The sequence below is a fragment of the Archocentrus centrarchus genome, chromosome 1, assembly GCF_007364275.1.
Source record: "Archocentrus centrarchus isolate MPI-CPG fArcCen1 chromosome 1, fArcCen1, whole genome shotgun sequence".
In the NCBI taxonomy this organism is placed as follows: Eukaryota; Metazoa; Chordata; class Actinopteri; order Cichliformes; family Cichlidae; genus Archocentrus; species Archocentrus centrarchus.
Genome location: NC_044346.1, coordinates 38,428,567 through 38,447,662, shown reverse-complemented (window position 1 = coordinate 38,447,662; position 19,096 = coordinate 38,428,567). Strand labels below are relative to the sequence as shown.

General features: G+C 42.6%; 1 protein-coding gene across 4 annotated transcripts in view; it reads right to left on the bottom strand.

The window, feature by feature from the left end:
* The window catches only part of kcnq5b (potassium voltage-gated channel, KQT-like subfamily, member 5b), a 133,114-nt gene that overhangs the window by 16,180 nt on the left and 97,838 nt on the right, over positions 1–19,096 (bottom strand). For all 4 annotated transcript variants that reach the window (XM_030730682.1, XM_030730698.1, XM_030730689.1 and 1 more), the window contains exons 3-8: positions 16,022–16,148; positions 8,994–9,169; positions 8,212–8,337; positions 6,490–6,600; positions 3,692–3,787; positions 1,952–2,046 (exon numbers count right to left, since the gene is read on the bottom strand). In XM_030730682.1, coding sequence (XP_030586542.1) covers positions 1,952–2,046; positions 3,692–3,787; positions 6,490–6,600; positions 8,212–8,337; positions 8,994–9,169; positions 16,022–16,148 — 731 coding nt within the window. The remainder of the gene's footprint in view (positions 1–1,951; positions 2,047–3,691; positions 3,788–6,489; positions 6,601–8,211; positions 8,338–8,993; positions 9,170–16,021; positions 16,149–19,096) is intronic.

The following is a 19,096-nucleotide window of genomic DNA, read 5'->3' as shown; positions in this document are numbered from 1 at the left end:
TGGAGGGATGGATGGATGGATGGATGGGTGGATGGATGGATGGATAGATGGATGGATAGATGGATGGATAGGTGGATGGATGGATGGATGGATGGATGGATGGATGGAGGGATGGGTGGGTGGGTGGGAGGATGGATGGAGGGATGGATGGGTGGGTGGGAGGGTGGATGGATGGATGGATGGATGGATGGATGGGTGGATGGATGGATAGATGGATGGATGGATGGATGGATGGATGGATGGATGGATGGGTGGGTGGGTGGGAGGGTGGAGGGATGGATGGATGGATGGATGGATGGATGGATGGATGGATGGATAGATGGGTGGATGGATGGATGGATGGATGGATGGATAGATGGATGGATAGGTGGATGGATGGATGGATGGATGGATGGATGGATGGATGGATGGATGGATGGATAGATGGATGGATGGATGGATGGATGGATGGATGGATGGATGGATGGATGGGTGGGTGGGAGGGTGGAGGGATGGATGGATGGATGGATGGGTGGATGGATGGATGGATGGATGGATGGATAGATGGATGGATAGGTGGATGGATGGATGGATGGGTGGGTGCATGGAGATCATTCCTGCCTCCATCCCTCAGCCAGTCCCCTTTTACAGTCTTGAAGTGACTGAAATGACTAATTCAGGATCATTAAATCCTGTTTACGTCACATTTAACCAGAACGAGGTCGAGGGTGCAGAATAGAAAACATCAGCCTGAGAGGAGCTTCTTCTCCAGCCTGGTGAAGGTGCTGTGTTTGCTGTGTGGACAGACGGGGGCTGATCAGGTGTTTGTGTGACACCATGAGGCATGATGTTAATGCTAAGATGTAGACTGAATTTTTGATGATTTTAGAAATGATTCAGACACAGAAGGAATCACAGGGAGACCGTTCTTATGCTACAGATCCCACATGGTGATATGAGCCTGGAAATTTTACCCAGAATGCACTTTTTGAAGTTCTCTGTGTATTATCAGAAAACACATCAAACATTCAGGGTACCAATGCTCCTCCCTGCCGCTGACATTAAAGTTGTGAAGTTTTCCTACTCAAACTGTGTCATATCCCACGATACTGATGCTCAGAGATGGTTACAGAGGAAACAAAAAACTCGATTTTGGCCTCAGATTGTGACACTTGGACTGGGTGTAATTCAGTTTTTTATGAAGTGTAAATATAAAAAATAATGCAAATTAAAAAGCATCACATTTAAAACCATCCCCTGTGCACATCGTGGGCTGTTAACTTGGAAAAGGTCAAATGATGTAAGGATTCATTAAATATTTTAACTTGTGAATCATTTAATTTTTTTAACGTAATGACCTGTCGGGATGCTGACGTGAAGAATCGCGTGGTGAAGTGAAAGGTTTTATGACATGGGGGAAATTGCTCAACTCCTCCTGAGTCCCTCATCACGTTCATGTAAAACAGAAACTTTCTTTCTTCAGTGATGGACAAATAGGTGCACCTTCCCTTAAAACCAAGCTGGGCTCAGGGGCTTTTTGAGAGGACTGAGGGCTTCGAGTTCAAAAAGCCTGATTGGCTCACTGAAGCCACAATTGGAGTCATAAATAGATGTGCCATGAAAAGTTGACGGCTAAAACTGCTGCCTCAGTCCCTCTAAGCAGTGGAAGTTTGTGGCCCATTGAGCACTGAACACAGAGAGGGACATTTATGGGATAGCAGACGAAGGAGTCAGCTTTTTAAAGAAATATTTTTAGATTAGCAGAGCCTGGAAACTATTTATAAATTCAAATGATAAAAATCACTTCTGAGACACATTTTCAATGAAAAGAACGGAGCAGATACATAAAACAGGACAGAGCAGGAAAAGTGAATCAGCAAAAGAAGAACTTTAAATTTACAGAGTTCAGGTGCAGGAAAGGAGGACGGCACAGACACCAAACACAGACACCAGCTGCCATAGTTGTACCTACTTTGTAGGGCTGCAGGTATGCAACGCCTTCAAGTGAGGCTTCCAGGTAGCAATGGAAACCGAGTTCTCATCAGCCGCATAACTACGCCAAACACACTGCATGCAGAATACACAAAAAACCGAGAGGAAGGGAAAAATTCATAGAACCCCCCAGAACAAAAAAAAAAAAGGATAAATAGAGAAAAAAAGAAAAGAAAACAACAAAAACGAGGCCCCAGGGGAAGTCAGGAGGAAGAGGAGGAAAGAAAAGAAAAGAAAGTAGAAGAGCTGATTAGTGAAAACAAAAACACAGGTGTGTCACACATCTGTGGTCGGCCGGTGGTCAGGCATGGATACATGCCTGTGAGGAGGCAGGAGGCTCTCATAGTGCCGCCACGTGGCGTCCAGGTAGGGCCTGGTGCTGTCGGTGGAGTAATAACGCCACGCAGCCTGGTACAACATGGGGATGTACAGGATGAAGAGGAGGAGGAGATGGGAACATATGATGGAGAAGAGGAAAAGGCAGCATATGGGAAAATATACGAGGAGGACAACGTGAGGTCGACACCAGTGAAAGTCAGAATGAAACCGAAGGCGAGCGAAGATCGGGGAGCAGGAAGGAGGGGGGACCAGTGATGTTTCTGTGCTTCATACCACAGACTGTAGATAAAAGATGGAGATATTTGCAAGCTAAACCTCAAGTTAGTGTCACTCGTGGTTCCCGGGAACAAAGACACCGTTTACCCCAGGCTTTGGGATTGTTTTAGAAAACATGATCAGTGGGAAGTAAAAAGTTTATGACACTGAAACTTTTTTGATTTAAGGTGTTCGAATCCAAAGACTCATTCTGGACTCTTAAAGATGTTTCAGCTCTCGTTAGAAAGAAGTGAACCGCTAATGTCATGCTATAAACGAATTACACTGTGGTCATATGACTTCAATGTCAACACTGCTGTCGCAGCGTTGAAAGTGCCCAACCAACAATTTCTAAAGCAGTTTCATGGAAGTTCTTGAAATAATCACGACCTCCATTGATTCGTGTCTAGACTCTGATTTTTCTTGTGATTCTTCCTCTGTACGTATGCAAAATTAATGTTTTCCATTTTTAAAAGGTGAAAAAGTTTGAATTTGGTCAGCGAGAGAGAATAAATTGCTCACTCCCGAGTTTGTTGGAGTTAAAACATCTGGCTCAGGTTTAGGAGACCATCAGGAAAAGTGAAACAAAATGGCGGCCTCGTCTTTGAAAGCTCTGTTTTCTTGGTCTAGTTCCAAGTTTTGTTGAACACGTCCTGATGTTCATTTGTAAACTATCTCATTTAAAAAAGCAGAACAAAGTGTGCAGACTTTGACAGGCCGTGACCCACTGAGTGTGCAGCGTCCCTCAGTTTCACTCAGATCTACCTTGTGGTCATGACTCCTGGTTTCAAAGAAGAAGGGAATGAACTGAACGTGCTCAGGTTTGACTCTGCAAACTAATGGGTGACATCACGGTGGATATAACCATCTTTTATATACAGTCTATGGTTGTAACAGCAAGAGGTGAAAAAGATGATTGAACTTTGAGAAGATGAGGGCCGCTGGGCTGCACAGAGTAAGGCTATCTGCTTTTCACTGGGTTTTTTAGAGTCCACAAAAGAAAAGGACAAACTGGAGAATGGCAGTGGCACTGTTTCTGAATCATCAGCATCAGTATCTTTATTTTCCAGTAATATGTGTCAGAGAAAAAGAAAAAAAAATAAAGAAAACCGGGCGTCTGTTTTACCTGGATGAGGTAGGCCGCTGGGTTTCTTCTCTTCTCAAAGTGCTTCTGTCTGTGCTGCTCCTGGACCTTCAGGGCAAAGCCTGAACCCAGAATACCCTGAAATTATATGAACAGGAATAAATATTGCATGTATCACTAAGGTGAAATACACCAGTTCAGACTGCTGAACTTTAAAAATAAAAACATTCATTCATAAACAATGATAATGTAAAATGTTGTGGTTTTGTGCACTGGTAGTAACTAAGTTTAAGGATCTAATTCCTTCGTTATTATGCTCTTCAGTGCCCACACAGTGCAGAGCAGCTACCTAAACTCTGCTCCCAGTGAGGTAGATTATCTCGTCAATAGTTTTACATCCTCACTGCGTATAACTTTGGATACTGTGGCTCCTCTGAAAAGGAAAGCTTCAAATCCGAAGTGCCTGACTCCGTGGTATAATTCACAAACGCACAGCTTAAAGCAGATAACCCGAAAGCTGGAGAGGGAATGGTGTCTCACTAAATTAGAAGATGCTCATTTAGCCTGGAAAAAGAGTTTGTTGCTCTATAAAAAAGCCCTCCGTAAAGCTAGGACATCTTACTACTCATCATTAATTGAAGAAAATAAGAACCCCAGGTTTGTTTTCAGCACTGTAGCCAGGCTGACAAAGAGTCAGAGCTCTGTAGAGCCGAGTATTCCTTTCACGTTAACTAGTAGTGACTTCATGGATTTCTTTACAAATAAAATTTTAGACATTAGAGAAAAATTATTCAAATTATTCGACTTTGGTCAGCCCTGTTGTTTTTAAAAGTGCTTTATAAATAAAGTGGTATGGTATGGTATAACCATCTCAAAGATTATTCTTCATGTTCGGCTGCTTTCAGCGCTGCTGGTATTTTTTTAGACTCTTTGGCTCCAGTTGATCTTTCAGAGTTAACTTCAATAGTTACTTCCTCCAAACCAGCAACATGTTTGTTAGATCCCATTCCTACTAGACTGTTCAAAGAAGTCTTTCCAATTATTGATGCTTCAATCTTAAAAATGATCAATCAGTCTTTATTAGTTGGCTATGTACCACAGACCTTCAAGGTGGCTGTAATTAAACCTCTGCTTAAAAAGCCATCACTTGACCCAGCTGTCTTAGCTAATTATAGGCCAATCTCCAACCTTCCTTTTCTCTCAAAGATCCTTGAAAGAGTAGTTGTAAAACAGCTAACTGATCATCTGCAGAGGAACGGTTTATTTGAAGAGTTTCAGTCAGGTTTCAGAATTCATCACAGTACAGAAACAGCATTAGTGAAGGTTACAAATGATCTTCTTACAGCCTCTGACAGTGGACTCATCTCTGTTCTTGTCCTGTTGGACCTCAGTGCAGCTTTGATACTGTTGACCATAACATTTTATTACAGAGATTAGAGCTTGCTATAGGTATTAAAGGTACTGCACTGCAGTGGTTTGAATCATATTTATCTCATAGACTCCAATTTGTTCATGTAAATGGGGAGTCTTCTTCACACACTAAGGTTAATTATGGAGTTCCACAGGGTTCTGTGCTAGGACCAATTCTATTTACATTATACATGCTTCCCTTAGGCAGTATTATTAGAAAGCACTGCATCAATTTTCATTGTTATGCAGATGATACTCAGCTTTACCTATCAATGAAGCCAGATGACACACATCAATTAGTTAAACTGCAGAAATGTCTTAAAGACATTAAGGCCTGGATGACCTCTAATTTCCTGCTTCTAAATTCAGATCAAACTGAAGTTCTTGTACTCGGCCCCACAAATCTTAGAAACATGGTGTCTAACCAGATACTTACTCTGGATGGCATTACTTTGGCCTCCAGTAACACTGTGAGAAATCTTGGAGTCATTTTTGACCAGGATATGTCCTTCAATGCACATATTAAACAAATATGCAGGACCACTTTTTTGCATTTGTGCAATATTTCTAAAATTAGAAACATCCTTTCTCAGAGTGATGCTGAAAAGCTAATTCATGCATTTATTACTTCTAGGGTGGACTATTGTAATTCATTATTATCAGGCTGTCCTAAAAGCTCCCTGAAAAGCCTTCAGCTGATCCAAAATGCTGCAGCTAGAGTACTGACAGGGACTAGAAAGAGAGAGCAGATTTCTCCCATATTGGCTTCTCTTCACTGGCTCCCTGTTAAATCTAGAATAGAATTTAAAATTCTTCTCCTCACCTACAAGGTCTTGAATAATCAGGGCCCATCTTATCTCAAAGACCTCATAGTACCATATCGCCCCAACAGAGCACTTCACTCTCAGACTGCTGGCTTACTTGTGGTTCCTAGGATACTTAAGAGTAGAATGGGAGGCAGAGCCTTCAGCTTTCAGGCCCCTCTTCTGTGGAACCAGCTCCCAGCTTGGATTCAGGAGACAGACACCCTCTCTATTTTTAAGATTAGGCTTAAAACTTTCCTTTATCAAGCTTATAGTTATGGCTGGATCAGGTGACCCTGAACCCTCCCTTAGTTATGCTGCTATAGGCCTAGGCTGCTGCTAATCATTAGTTATTATTAATCTCTGTCTCTCTCCCCCCTCACAGCAGATGACCCCCCCCCCCCCCCCCCCCCCCCGTTTTGACTGTTGGGTTTTCTGTGTAATTATTGTAGCGTTTTAACCTTACAATATAAAATGCCTTGAGGTGACTGTTGTGATTTGGCACTATATCAATAAAATATAATTGAATTGATATTAATGATAGCAGGTTTGCACATTAAGTAAATTAATTCAATCAGTCCATTAAAAATGTTGTTGCAGAAAACTGGAGAAGAATGAAAAACTTACAGCTGGCAAGGCAAAGAAGGAGATGCCGAGGAGGGCGAACCCTGCCGACAGCATCCGTCCTGTCCACGTCTTTGGTGTCTTGTCTCCGTAGCCGATGGTTGTCAGAGTGATCTGTGAAAACAAATCACTTATTATCAGGCACTGAGGGAGCCTCTGGCTGTTTAAACACAAGCTTTTTGATTCATATTTAAAATCAAAACTTGATTTTACAAACCAAACCGGAGTTATGGTTGCTTCGAACATCTTTTAGGGCTTCTAAGAGGCCCTGGTTTGGGGTTGTGCTGTAACAGTACGTGCACGCTGCAGGAAGATAAACACTAATTAAAGGAATTTTAACAATCTGGTAACCCAGAAGTTGATTATGGCTTATGTAGACATCTATAATCTATTAGTAAATTATTTATTTACTAATTGGTTGCAAATTATAAAGTCATTTGGAAAATCCCTCATTAAAACCTATTTTAATGTCATTTTTTTGACGGTTGTAATGATGCAGGACAGAAACAGGTGTAATCTTTGTGTCTGTGGCTCAGAGGCAGAGTTTGCAGTTTTGCTGAATTGGCCCTTTAAGTAATAATTAGTTTATTTGGATAGTAGACTTGAATGAAAATCTATTTTCTGCTTACCTATACTAATCTAATAAGACTTTTATTCCTCTCAGACTGCTCAGTGTTAAATATCGACTGCTGTGCATCACTGCGCTACATTTGCATCTTTTACCTTTTTGCATACCGCCTGATTTTCTCCATGATTTTAAATGATGCCTTCAGGCGCCGCAATCACATCTGAATGATTAAACCTGCGCCGAGGCGTTAGCGGGCGGCCGTCTGTGCGGCCTTGGATCCGAGTACTCTGCTGAAAAGCCTGCGGCTCAAATGTTTATTCTGCTCTGGTCGAAAAAAATAAAAACTTTTTGAGGCAGCGAATGTTGTTCTTTATATACAAAACATCTGAAGATGATCTGCAGATATACGCAGAGGCCATTTTGACAATATGAAAGCTCAGACTCGGAGAAAATGGGACTGAAATGTCTTTGTGAAAGAAGTCATCGAGTGACGTTTTAATAAAAGAAGAAAGAGAGTTAATTGTGATAATGATTCAAAGTGATGGTACTTAGTGCATCAAAATATGACCACTGAATAAAGGCATTCTCGTGTGTTCGATGAAAGCCGGATTTAATGAAGTGTATTCAGCATCCAGTGACGGGGCAGATAAACCTGGCTGGAACCGACAGAAACTCCCTGCTTGGTTTTTATTACTGTGCCGGTTTTATCTGCCTATCTGTCCACGTATCCATCCATCTACCCCTCTGATTTGGAAGCCTGGACATTTTTCATTCAGGCTCTGATTGCCATTCATGACAAAGGCCGTTTTGCACCATTATGAATTTCGGAGCTGGACTGAAAATGGTGTTTCACGGAGCCGTGCGGGGCTAATGTTTATGGACGAGCTGTCAGCGCTCAGAGGCAGAACTGAACAGGAGATAATAACAGCAAGGCTCTGCTTTTCTGCATCCACAGCAGGACCCACTGATCTGACAGCCTGCAAGGTAAAATGCTTTGTCTGGTGCAAAGAACTGAAACTCTGCTGTTGTCCAGGAAAGTCAGGAGACAGTGAGCTGTAGCTGCAGAGATTGTCTGGCAGCTGCTAAAAACATCATTCCCATTTGGGGGTTTTTCTGAATCCTGGCAGGCAGAAGTGCAGATATTCCTCCAAACTCACCGTGCCCCACCACAAGGCATCAGCATACGTAGCAAACTCATTGTTGAACTTGTTCTCCACAAGGTAGACGAGGAACGACGAGAAGATAAGCACCAAGAAGCCGATGTACCAGGCGGTTACCAGTTCCTGCAGGCAGAGGTCAAAGGTCATTCAGAGTATAGCCATGGAAAAAAGGAGCACTTGTTTAATGTGCAACAATGCTGGCATATGACAGCAGATTGACCTAAATCTGCTTTTCTCTGACCACTGAGAACAAAAACAAAACTTTATTACCAGTTGACGACCTTTTACTGACCCTTTCTCTGGTGCTAGCCCTTGTTCTGTTAAAGCAAAGTGACATGTGAGCCAAAAACAACCTCCTGATGTGCTGCTAAAGCAGTTGCTAAAGCAGTGTTACCTGCATTAAAGTCCTTCAAAGGGCCACAGTGTATAACTTATTGCTCGACGCCATATGCTTTACTCTAGGTCATTTCTTCTTGTTGTTCTTCAAAGCATTCAGGAAGAATAGAATAGATGCAGTCTGGCAGGGGCAACGTTGCTGTGCTGGACTGCACCTTGTTTGGCAGGTGACCAATGCTTAGACAAACCACTGTCACCTCAAAATAACAAGAAACTATTATGCAAAGCTCGTCTATTACAGTCCAAAAATAAAAATATGGCACTAAAAATGAGCATAAGTCCTCTTTAATGCCTTTATGAAAGGTGCTACAGAATCAGAAAGTCCTGAGAGTCGCCCGAGCTCTTGCTCAGGTGGTTCACCTCTTGATGCCCCCCACACCTACCTTGCTGTGTGCGTAGACCACAGAGCCCAGCAGCTTCCAGGTGCCTCCTCTTCGGTCCATTCGCACCATGCGTAGGATCTGCAGGAAACGCAGACTCCGCAGGACAGAGGTGGCAAAGATGTTGCCTTGGCTGCCTGCCGACACTACCGCCACGGATGCTATCAGCACTATGATGTCTGGGAGGAAAACACAAAAACGTGGGCTTACCAGCAGAAGGAGATGCAATTCTTTATGAAACAACCCTGGAATTGGGTGCTTGAGTTTGTCCATCTGTGACAACTGGACTGAAACACCTGAATTCAAAGACTCAGATGTGGCCCAACACTTGTCCATTTATTTAAAGAAAAAATTTAATTTGAGGCGAGTAGGCAGAACTGGAACGCCAAAGAGTGATGGTAAAACATGAGCAGTGCTGGAAGAGGCCCAGAGGCACACATGGAGACAACCTTGAAGAGGAGATCAGACATATTTAAAATACAGTTTTTGAATTTATTGGTAGCGTCACAGAACTTTATGATCATACACAAAAGGCTTCCTGTCTGAGCATTATGAGCCCGGACGCCAGCTCGGCCTAAGCTGACCTGCTGCCAGGTCCATTCACTGGAGTGTTTTACACACTGGTGTCTTTCTTCCAGAAAAGGTGAGCATTATGAACTAGAAATGGAGTCTACTATTCAATACCCAGCTCCCAGCACAACACAGACTCCCACACAAACCCCACATCAGACAGACACGGTGGCGTCACACCATTTTTATCTGACAAAAAGTGTTGATTTGTCTGTATGTGCATCATGTATGAAAAAAATAAGAAAACTAAGATGTTGTACAATGTTTTTGCCCGAAACCCTGAGATGCATCACCCCCTGTACAGGTTCCTACTCATAAATGACTGCACGCCCCTGCTAGCAGTAAAAAAAATTAATAAATAAAGACAAGTATATCTTATTGTTATTGAAACCATTCTATAAAAATTAATGCTCATCTAAACCTCAAGTTAGACAGTCTGATGTGTATCATGCAGCTGCAATAACACTGTTAATAACTCACTGCTGTCACCTCCCTCTGCACAATAATATCCTCTTCCTATACAGAGTATATGTTGATTTAAGCCGTCTGGCTACTGCATCGATTTGCTGTTTACAGAAACACAGACGAGGGAGAAATAATTGGCTAAAACACTGCTGTGCTGTACGTCTGAAAGCACAACTCACACTTGAGCTTTGTTTCCTTTTAATTTCCCATAAGAGCATATAAACTGTGACAGACGCAGACAAAGGCACAGAGAGGCAAACACACACAGATCTGACTCTGCACAGGAAGTTCACACAGAAAGCACAGCGAGCAAGTGAATAACATCAAACCCACAAAGAACACAGAAAAATAAGACCTCCTTTGACTCAAAAAAACCCCCAGCTTTTTTCCCCTCCTCTCTCCCCCTTCGCCCCCATTTCTTCCATCAATGACGCACCATGTGACACCGAACCCCTGAGCCATGTTATTTATTTCATGTGTGCAAGAGGACTTCCCTTCTGTCCTTCAGTCGAACCCCCTTTTTAAGAGAGAAAATGCTGGTTGAGGTGTGGCTGATGGCTCCTGCTATAAATCACAGACCAGTTGGGGAGAGGAAAGAAAAAAGGAGGAAAGGTCATCATCAACAGCACCGGTATTAAAAATACATTAAAGGGGGCACCAGTAGAACTTTGTGCCTTTGAAGGTGCACAGAGGGGAAATAAAAATCAGCTGAGTATAAAAAAACCCTACCAAAAAACAAAGAAGATTAAAATCAGTCCTGCAAACACAGATATTCAGAGCTACACTTCCTAAAATGTCTCCCATATGTCTTTAAGATAGATTTGATGATAGCTAACCAAAAGTGAAGTCAAAATATATATGAAACAAGGGCTAAGTAGGGCAACACATCCGTAAATCAATCCACTTATCTAATCCAAGGTTACAACAAGGGATGCAGTTAAATGAAGTCCACAAAACACACACTGGCTAGACAAACTCTCACACACCCTCAATTATCCTCAATTATCACTCAAATATCCTTGAGAGGATAAAGAGCCAGGCCAATGTTCCGCAACCAGGACAAGAGACGCATATTTTGTCCTGAATCTGAGTGTTGACTATCCAACTCCTCTCCAAAAAGCTCAGCTCGAGGTTTCACATCAAGACTGGATAAACCGATGGATGATGTCACAGTGGGTGCATCTGTTTTTTTTTTTTTAAATACCATCTCTGCTGCAAAGTTGAACTTTCAGTTAAATGTTTCCACTGTGCTAGACACCAGTGGCATTCTGTCAGGGCAAGCAGGGCGGCAATGCTTGCCCAGTTAAATCTACATACAAATAGACATCAATGAAACCAAAAGCAATCTCTCCTCACATCTCAAACTGTGTTGATTCAACTGTGATTTATTGTTATTTTATTAATATATTTAAATATGCTTTTTAAAAATCAAGGTGTAGGCCTGTTCATGTAGAGGCATGCTGTCCTCACAGCACAAACATTACAAACAAATATAATTCATAAAATATGGTGGAACAGTTTTCTGCTGAATAAGTACTTTTTATACTTTCAGTAAAACAGTAAAATTATAAAAACCTTTTATAATTTTAGGAAAAACAAAGAAAACAGTTGATGTAAAAAACAGAACCGCTTAACCGCTTGTTATACAGCTCGTGTTTCTATTTGACAATAATATTGATGTGAACACAACACACAGATGTTACAGCAACATGGCAAGAAAAAAAAATGACCTTTAACTGCAGCAGCGACAGCAAGTGAGCCCATTTGTGCACGTACACAGAACAAATTCGATTTCCAGAACATAGCTGCAGTGCTGATGACGACTTTCATATATGTTTAGAGGCAAAGTATCCTACACGTTTATGCTAATTTCCTTTCTTTATGTATGGATGTTTCCTCTCAGTGATGAATACTCATGATTTGGACCCTCATTTGAATCACAGTGTTCTGAGCTTCAGGCAAAAGAATGCAACTGTGAAATCAGACAAACACAACATAAGAAGGATGTATAATATCAGAGTCATCCTAAGGCACAGCATTCATATGCATCTCCTTAAAGGGGAAACCATATGAATCATAGCCACCAGGAGTCATTCAGGCTGTCAGGGGGCGTTTTTCCTTTAGTCCTCGGGGAGTTTCCGGTCCTTTAAATGACTCCAGTGGACAGATCGCCTGTTCACAACAGTTAAAGTGTGACTGGTCCCATTCCTGCTTCATTTTCGTCGCCCTGCAGTCACAGACTCACACTGGTTAAAATGTCACATCAACATTAAGATTCTGCAGTGTTTATTTCGAGCACAGAAACTTCCTTTGGCATTCCTTCTGTTTTGGCACCAACATGCCGCCGTACGGCTGCAGAGAAGCTGCTTGATAGCGAGTAATTAGGGAGCCCTGCTGCCACAAATAAACTGGTTACCAGAATTTCCACTGGGCACGATACAACAGCCAAAGTTATGAAAAAAGAACTGCTTAAAGGACTCCACAGAAGAAGAAATATGATTCAACTTCTGGGCCAAAGGTAACAGCAAGACGAAGAACATTTTAAAGGAGTTCAGTTGGAGGGTGTGTTATTTTTAGATATTCACACCAGGATATCTTATTATTTTAGTATTAAAACACGTTAATGTAAGGCAGATCGGTTAATGGCAGTCAGATCCTCCCTTAAAGTGTTGCTGGAGTTTAAGCATGAAACCAAAAGGTGGAGAGTCTCAGATATTTAAATGTTAGTGGGGGCTGTCCCCTTTGGAGGCGTGGCTCATTACCATCAGGGGTTTTGGGTGAAACCTTTGTGAGACCTTGCCCCACCCATCATGTGACTCATAGATTAGAAAAATTGGCCCTAAGGCTTTATATTCATATACCAGATTAATATTTTTATTACACTTTTGGAGTGGCTTAAAATGGAAATATTCAATTACAAGTACCTAAACAGGTCCTAATAAAATAGAGCTTAAATGGACGGGTACTCACATACTGTAGCTATTCTGCTCTGAGCACTTAAAGTGCTTTTTCCTGCACTGATTAAAGCAGCGCTTTCTCTGAATGAGTTTAGGAAAATGGCAGGTTATGTTAATATACTTTTGACATGGTGAGGCTTTTATTTTGGCGCAATGGGAACAGAGAACTGTGATTTGATTAGCTTCATGTCACTGAAATTAAGACATTTGTGGCTGTTGTGATAGCACAAATGTTAGCCTGTTATCATGCCAGCGTTCTTCCCTTAGAGTGTGTCGAAGTTTGCAGATGTTTTAAATATCGGTGCAAATATTCGTGGTTTATGCAGATTTTTTTGTCTCTGTGTGTTACAGAGTTTTAAATTAAAATAAAGGAAGGAGGCATTTATGTTCTGCAGAGTTTCAAGGCTGAATATAAATAAATGTCCTGCAGGACTCACTGTTGGCTGGCTGGGTTCACTTCACACCTTTCAGCACTTTTGAACTATCGTACAAACACTCACACAGTTTGGTCAGTCAAACACAGTCAAACACACCCTCCTATTTCCATCTGCAGTCATTTATATTTGGCATGGCTCTCAAAGAACCGCAGAACCGAGCAGCCATCACTGAAAACAGATATGAGGCTGAGTCAGAAACAGCATGAAAAGGAGGAGATGGGGTGGAGGTGGGTTGCAAAGTGGCTTGTATGTAGCAGCTTGTATATAGTGCAACTTATTTGACATTTGCTCGCTGTGGGCTGGCACTGAAATCAGACGATCTGCTCGACTTCATGGCCTGCCTGAACCGACACTGTGCTCAATTAAATCTCACTGTGCCCACATTTCATATACACATAAAGGGGACTGTGCATAAAATGGCACAAAATGGAAACAACTTCATAACACGCAGGTGTGCAGAGTTCACCTGTAGTTTAACAAAGCAGGTTAACAAGTTCTGGCTTTAGGAAACGCCGCAGTGATTTAACTAATGACCTCAGATTGTTTCCCTGAATGGTCTGATGGTGCACTGCATTGTGGGGTTCAGTGTATCCTCTGCTAAAGGGGACGATGAGGAAAGATGAAGCACCATTTCTTAGAATTTAAAAAACGTGCTTTATTGAAAACCAGCTTTATTACAGCTGCCGTGCAGATACTTCAGGATCAGGGCTCAGCTTCAGGGCTTCACTCAGTTAGGAACCTTCATAAGTCAAATCACTCCAGTCATGGCACAGTTTGTATTTGTGCTTCAGTTTTCATTTATAACTTCATAAGTTTCTAAGACTTCCATCCATCCATCCATCATTCTCTTCCACTTATCCTGTTCAGGGATGTGGGGGGGCTGGAGCCTATCCAGCTGTTATGGGGCGAGAGGCAGGGTACACCCTGTACAGGTCGCTGCTCTGTCGCAGGGCTAACACAGAGAGACAGACAACCATTCACACCTGTGGGCAATTTAGAGTGACCAGTTAACCTAAGCCCAGGAACTGCATGTCTTTGGACTGTGGGATGAAACCCACGCAGACACGGGGAGAACATGCAAACTCCACACAGAGAGAGGCCCGGGCCAAGGTGGATTCGAACCCAGTGCAGCAGTGCTAACCACCACGCCACCATGCTGCCGTTTCTAAGACTTTTCCTGGCAAATAGCTCAATTTTATGTAAAGAGTCATCAGTATTTACAGTGTTCACTTTTCTTCTTGATACCTTCTGCAGATATCAGAAGGTATCAGAGCTCCAATGTGAACATACTAAAAACACTCAAAGATCAACTTCTTCAAAGATCCAAGTGTCTCAGAGATCATCAAATTAACAATTTGGATCCACGGCCAGGAAATTCCCCAGATCATGATCTGAAAATTTATACACTGTGTTCAACTTGGAGCTCAGATCAGGCAGGAGTGGATCGCCATCACTCAGGATTTGGCCAGAGACTGATACCCAGGATGCCACAGAGAACTGCAGAAGGTGTGAAGAAGGACGAGCAGCGTAAACTGACTCTTTGCAGAACGGCTTTCAATCATTTCCACTAAAAAGAGATTTGTGTTGGTCCTAAAACCGTCATTAAAATCAGGTGAGAAATTCACACAGTTTCAAAAATGTTTCCTGTCAATATTTTCCACTCATGAAAATTACCCGAACTTCTGTTGAGTTTCCAAAGCTGCCACAGTGGGAGTTGGCTCTGCTCAGCATCGGTGGAAACGAGCTAACAGAGATTCAGATTCAGTCCCACTAACACAAAGCAAGCCCCCACTTAAAATCCAAACGTTTTCCTGCACATGATAGTGATGAAGCGCTGCCACTTCAGCACCATCTGCTCTGGAGTTAAAGTCAAAGTCAGCGTCTGTGTACGAAAACTCAAAAAACTGCATAATAAAGGTTGAAATACGACTATAAAACAACACCCCCACTGCAGCTGAATTCTTAGAGAACTCCCATCATCTCCTTCAGACGTGAGAGCATGCAGACTCGTCTTATACTGCAGCACAGTCAGAGGGTTTCTCTCTGTAGGGATGTGAGTTATGATTCAGTCACATTTATCCCTTAAAATCCTTTTTTCTTTCCCTTTCTCACTTTACTTCTTTCCACGCTTGCCATCACATGTCATCATCGTCTCCATTTCTCTTTATCTCTTCCATTATTTCACTCTTTTGTTTTACTCGCACTCCCATCAGTGCTGCAAAGTGTGACAGCGGGAGCTCGCAACGCACCCGGTGACCTCGGAGCCCTCCTCTCCTTCCCTGTGAGCACCCTACTGTACTTCGAAGAAAAAAAAAAAAAGCAGCAGAGCGATCCTTGTCTAAACAGTGGAAAGAATAAAAGGCAGTTAATGGAACCTCATTACGTAAATGCTCTCTGCTCTTATGAGCCCTGACCACAGCTGAAAATGACACCAGCAGACTTTGGTCAATAGCGTGCCGTGGGCTGCATTCACAGAGAGGACACAGAGCGGTCCACTAGAGGGCAACTGTAGGGGGAAACAATGAGACGGGAATGACTCTGCAGCTGGAAAATCGACCTTTAACAGGTAATCACAAAAAAAAGGTGTGCCCTGAAAACTCACCGATGACACAAAAGGGCTTCCTGGCGAAGCGCAGTCGACCCTGCCATCCTCTGTAGCGACAGCAGCATCCCGCTGACCAGATCCGGACGATGTACTCCAACCCAAACACCACAATCATCACAAACTCCTGTTGGAAGGACAGAAACAACAGTTGTTTTGGTAGCGTGTTGATGATGGTAACAGAGAGCATTAAACTGGTTTTCCAGGGATTAAATCAAACACAGTTCAGCCAGTGGGCATATTAGACAGGAAGTAAACAGGCAAAGAGATGAGCAGGTGTAAGGACCAGAACAAATGTGCCTGACAGTCCGGTCTGAGGTCTGTGCACAGTAACTCCAACCTAAGGACGTAGATATATAGTTTCATCATCCTGAAGCCTCAAAGTTAGCATTTTGGCTGCTGCCATGTTGGATTTTTGGAGTCAGAAATGGACTGAATGGGTTCCACACACAGACCTTAGTGACTGTTGTTGTGAACTGGTACTGAACTGATGTTGAAGATGGAGCTTCCAGGCAGGAGGAAAAGAGGAAGATCACAGAGGAGGTTCACAGATGTAGTGAAGGAGGACCTGCAGAGGGTTGGTGAGACAGATGCCCCTAAAGGAGCAGCCGAAAGAAGAACTGAAAATCCTGGAGCGCAGACTCCTTGGACGGTCTGTTAGTAAAACTAACCTCACAGCTGCCATTAAAAATGCTCCAAAATGCACCAACAGGACAAACATGTGCAAGCTGAGATCCAGTTAGCTGAGGTGAAATACGATTTCGATCTCTGTAGCTAATTTTATTTTTTTTTAATCCATTTCATTTATATTTAGGCTTGAAATCGGGGACTGTTGGGGGTGCGGTTGGTTGCATCTTGGCTGCTGCTCCACTGCTGGGCTTCACATCTGCTAAATGAACCACTAAACTGGACCTCTGTGTTTGCACTGTTGGTGCCTTTTAGAGCTGTTTAGTGAACTTAGCTGACCACGATGGATCGCTGTGCTCTTACCTGACTGTCCAAGAAGTCTTTGTTTCACTTTTTTCTATTAGCTCACTGCTTTGCACTAATTACAGTTTGTTTCTGGGAGGAGGACCCTAATCCCTTTGGGGTTGTGTCATGAAGGGCCAAATCAAACGCGCGCATCTACCCACTTGTGAATAAGGAAGTAGGTGAAAGCAGCTTTTACTTATTACTGATTAGCAGGTATCTGCTCCTGTACAATGCACCTTACAATGCAAGTTTAGCTAGCGTTAGCTCACGAGTTAGAACTCCGGCTTCGTGTCCATAGACAGTATAAAAGATGTAGTTTTAGTTTCAGGGTCATAAACGTGAAGCCACTGCATGCTGCATTCTTTTTAATGGCCACCAGGGGGCAAAGACTTCTGGTCCTGGAAAAGCTACAGGAAACCGTCCTTCATGGTGACCTCTATAAATGCTTTCTTGATGACCTCATGGGCTCAGTCACTTGTTTTCCTGCCATATTTAATAAATTATTAAGTCCATTTTGCACATTTTGGTCACTGATTGGACAAACCACTGACCGACAACTCGCTGTTGACCAATGAGCATGCAGTTTCAGGATCAGATCCACATCTGGTTTTAAAACTTGAAGCTTCGTAACGAGACCTCACAAACCAGTGGATGATGTCATGATATGGCCTGTGTGTTTCAGATGCAAAGACCAGCAGCATATTAGGTTGGGCTGGACTTATTATTTTTGGCTCATCAGTGTAAATTTATATTAGTCATTGTTTGGGATTGATCACATGTCATCATATGCCATTAATGCAGTGTTTGTGTCATTTAAATGGATGCCGCGTTGTGAATTGTGTGTCATAACGACTGAGACGGGTCATCTGTTAATGCACACACACGGCTTTAGCTTCCATTAGATGGAAACGCTGATGCAATTAACGTGGTGCAATTTGTGAAATGGCAGCTCCAGCTGCAGGGGCAATCATGTGCAGTAAATGCTCGACTGTACAAAAAAGTGACCTCTTCTTTCTGCAAAAGCTTTAAAAAAACAAAAAAACGTGTTGAGTCATATGAAGAACCTGTTAAAAGGCATTTCTGCTCCTGTGACGTCTTCTGTCCTCCCTCACTTTCTTCTGTAGACAACTCCATTTGTTAGTACTTAAACAAAGTGGAGTTCTCAGTTTGAGGGCAGGTACTTAAGTCTGCTATTTATTCTGTTATCCTGAGGACGACCACAAGAGCTCTCCTGATGGCTGTGCGGATTTTTCATGATTTTTCATACTCTGGTTTTTGTTCAGAGCTTCTTTAATCAATAAATTCAAAGGACAGGCAACAACATCATTACCTGCTCATCATACTCCTTATTTACAGGATCTCTCACTCCACACAGTTTGTCAGTGACCAAAATTAGCAATTACACAAATTACTGGGTAGTTTGGTCAGACACTGGTCGGTAATCCTGTTGGAGAATAAGGTGCTGCAACGAAAAGCTTCTTATAACTGCAGGTTGCCATGGTCACCAGTAGTTTGCAATGGAAAATGCAGAAACATCTGCAAACACTCAAACTAATCACCAGAGCAGAACCAGAATGTTTTAATTCAATTCAATTTTATTTGTATAGCACCAAATCACAACAGTCGCCTCAAGGTGCTTTATATTGTAGGTAAAGACCCTGCAATAATACAGAGAAAACCCAACAGTCTAATCGACCCCCGTATGAGCAGCACTTGGTGACAGTGGGAAGGAAAAACTCCCTTTAACAGGAAGAAACCTCCATCAGAACCAGGCTCAGGGAGGGGGGGTCATCTGCTGTGACCGGGTGCCGGTGAGGGGAGGGAGACGGGACAAAAGACGCACTGCGGAAGAGAGCCTTCAAAATAAAAGTTGTACCTATTTCAGCCAACACGTTTCAAAAGATGAGATTTTACTTTGAAAGAGAATGCTCTCCATTTCCTGTGTGTCTCTCACTTTTTCATGTTTTAATGTAGCTCAGAGAATAAATGGCAAGAGTTTGGAAACAAGTCTGTTTTTCAATGCAAACTGTTAGTGACCAAAGCGATCACGGGACGTTTTTGGTGCTGCGCCCTCTTTGTGACCGATTTCACCCGGTCTTTAGC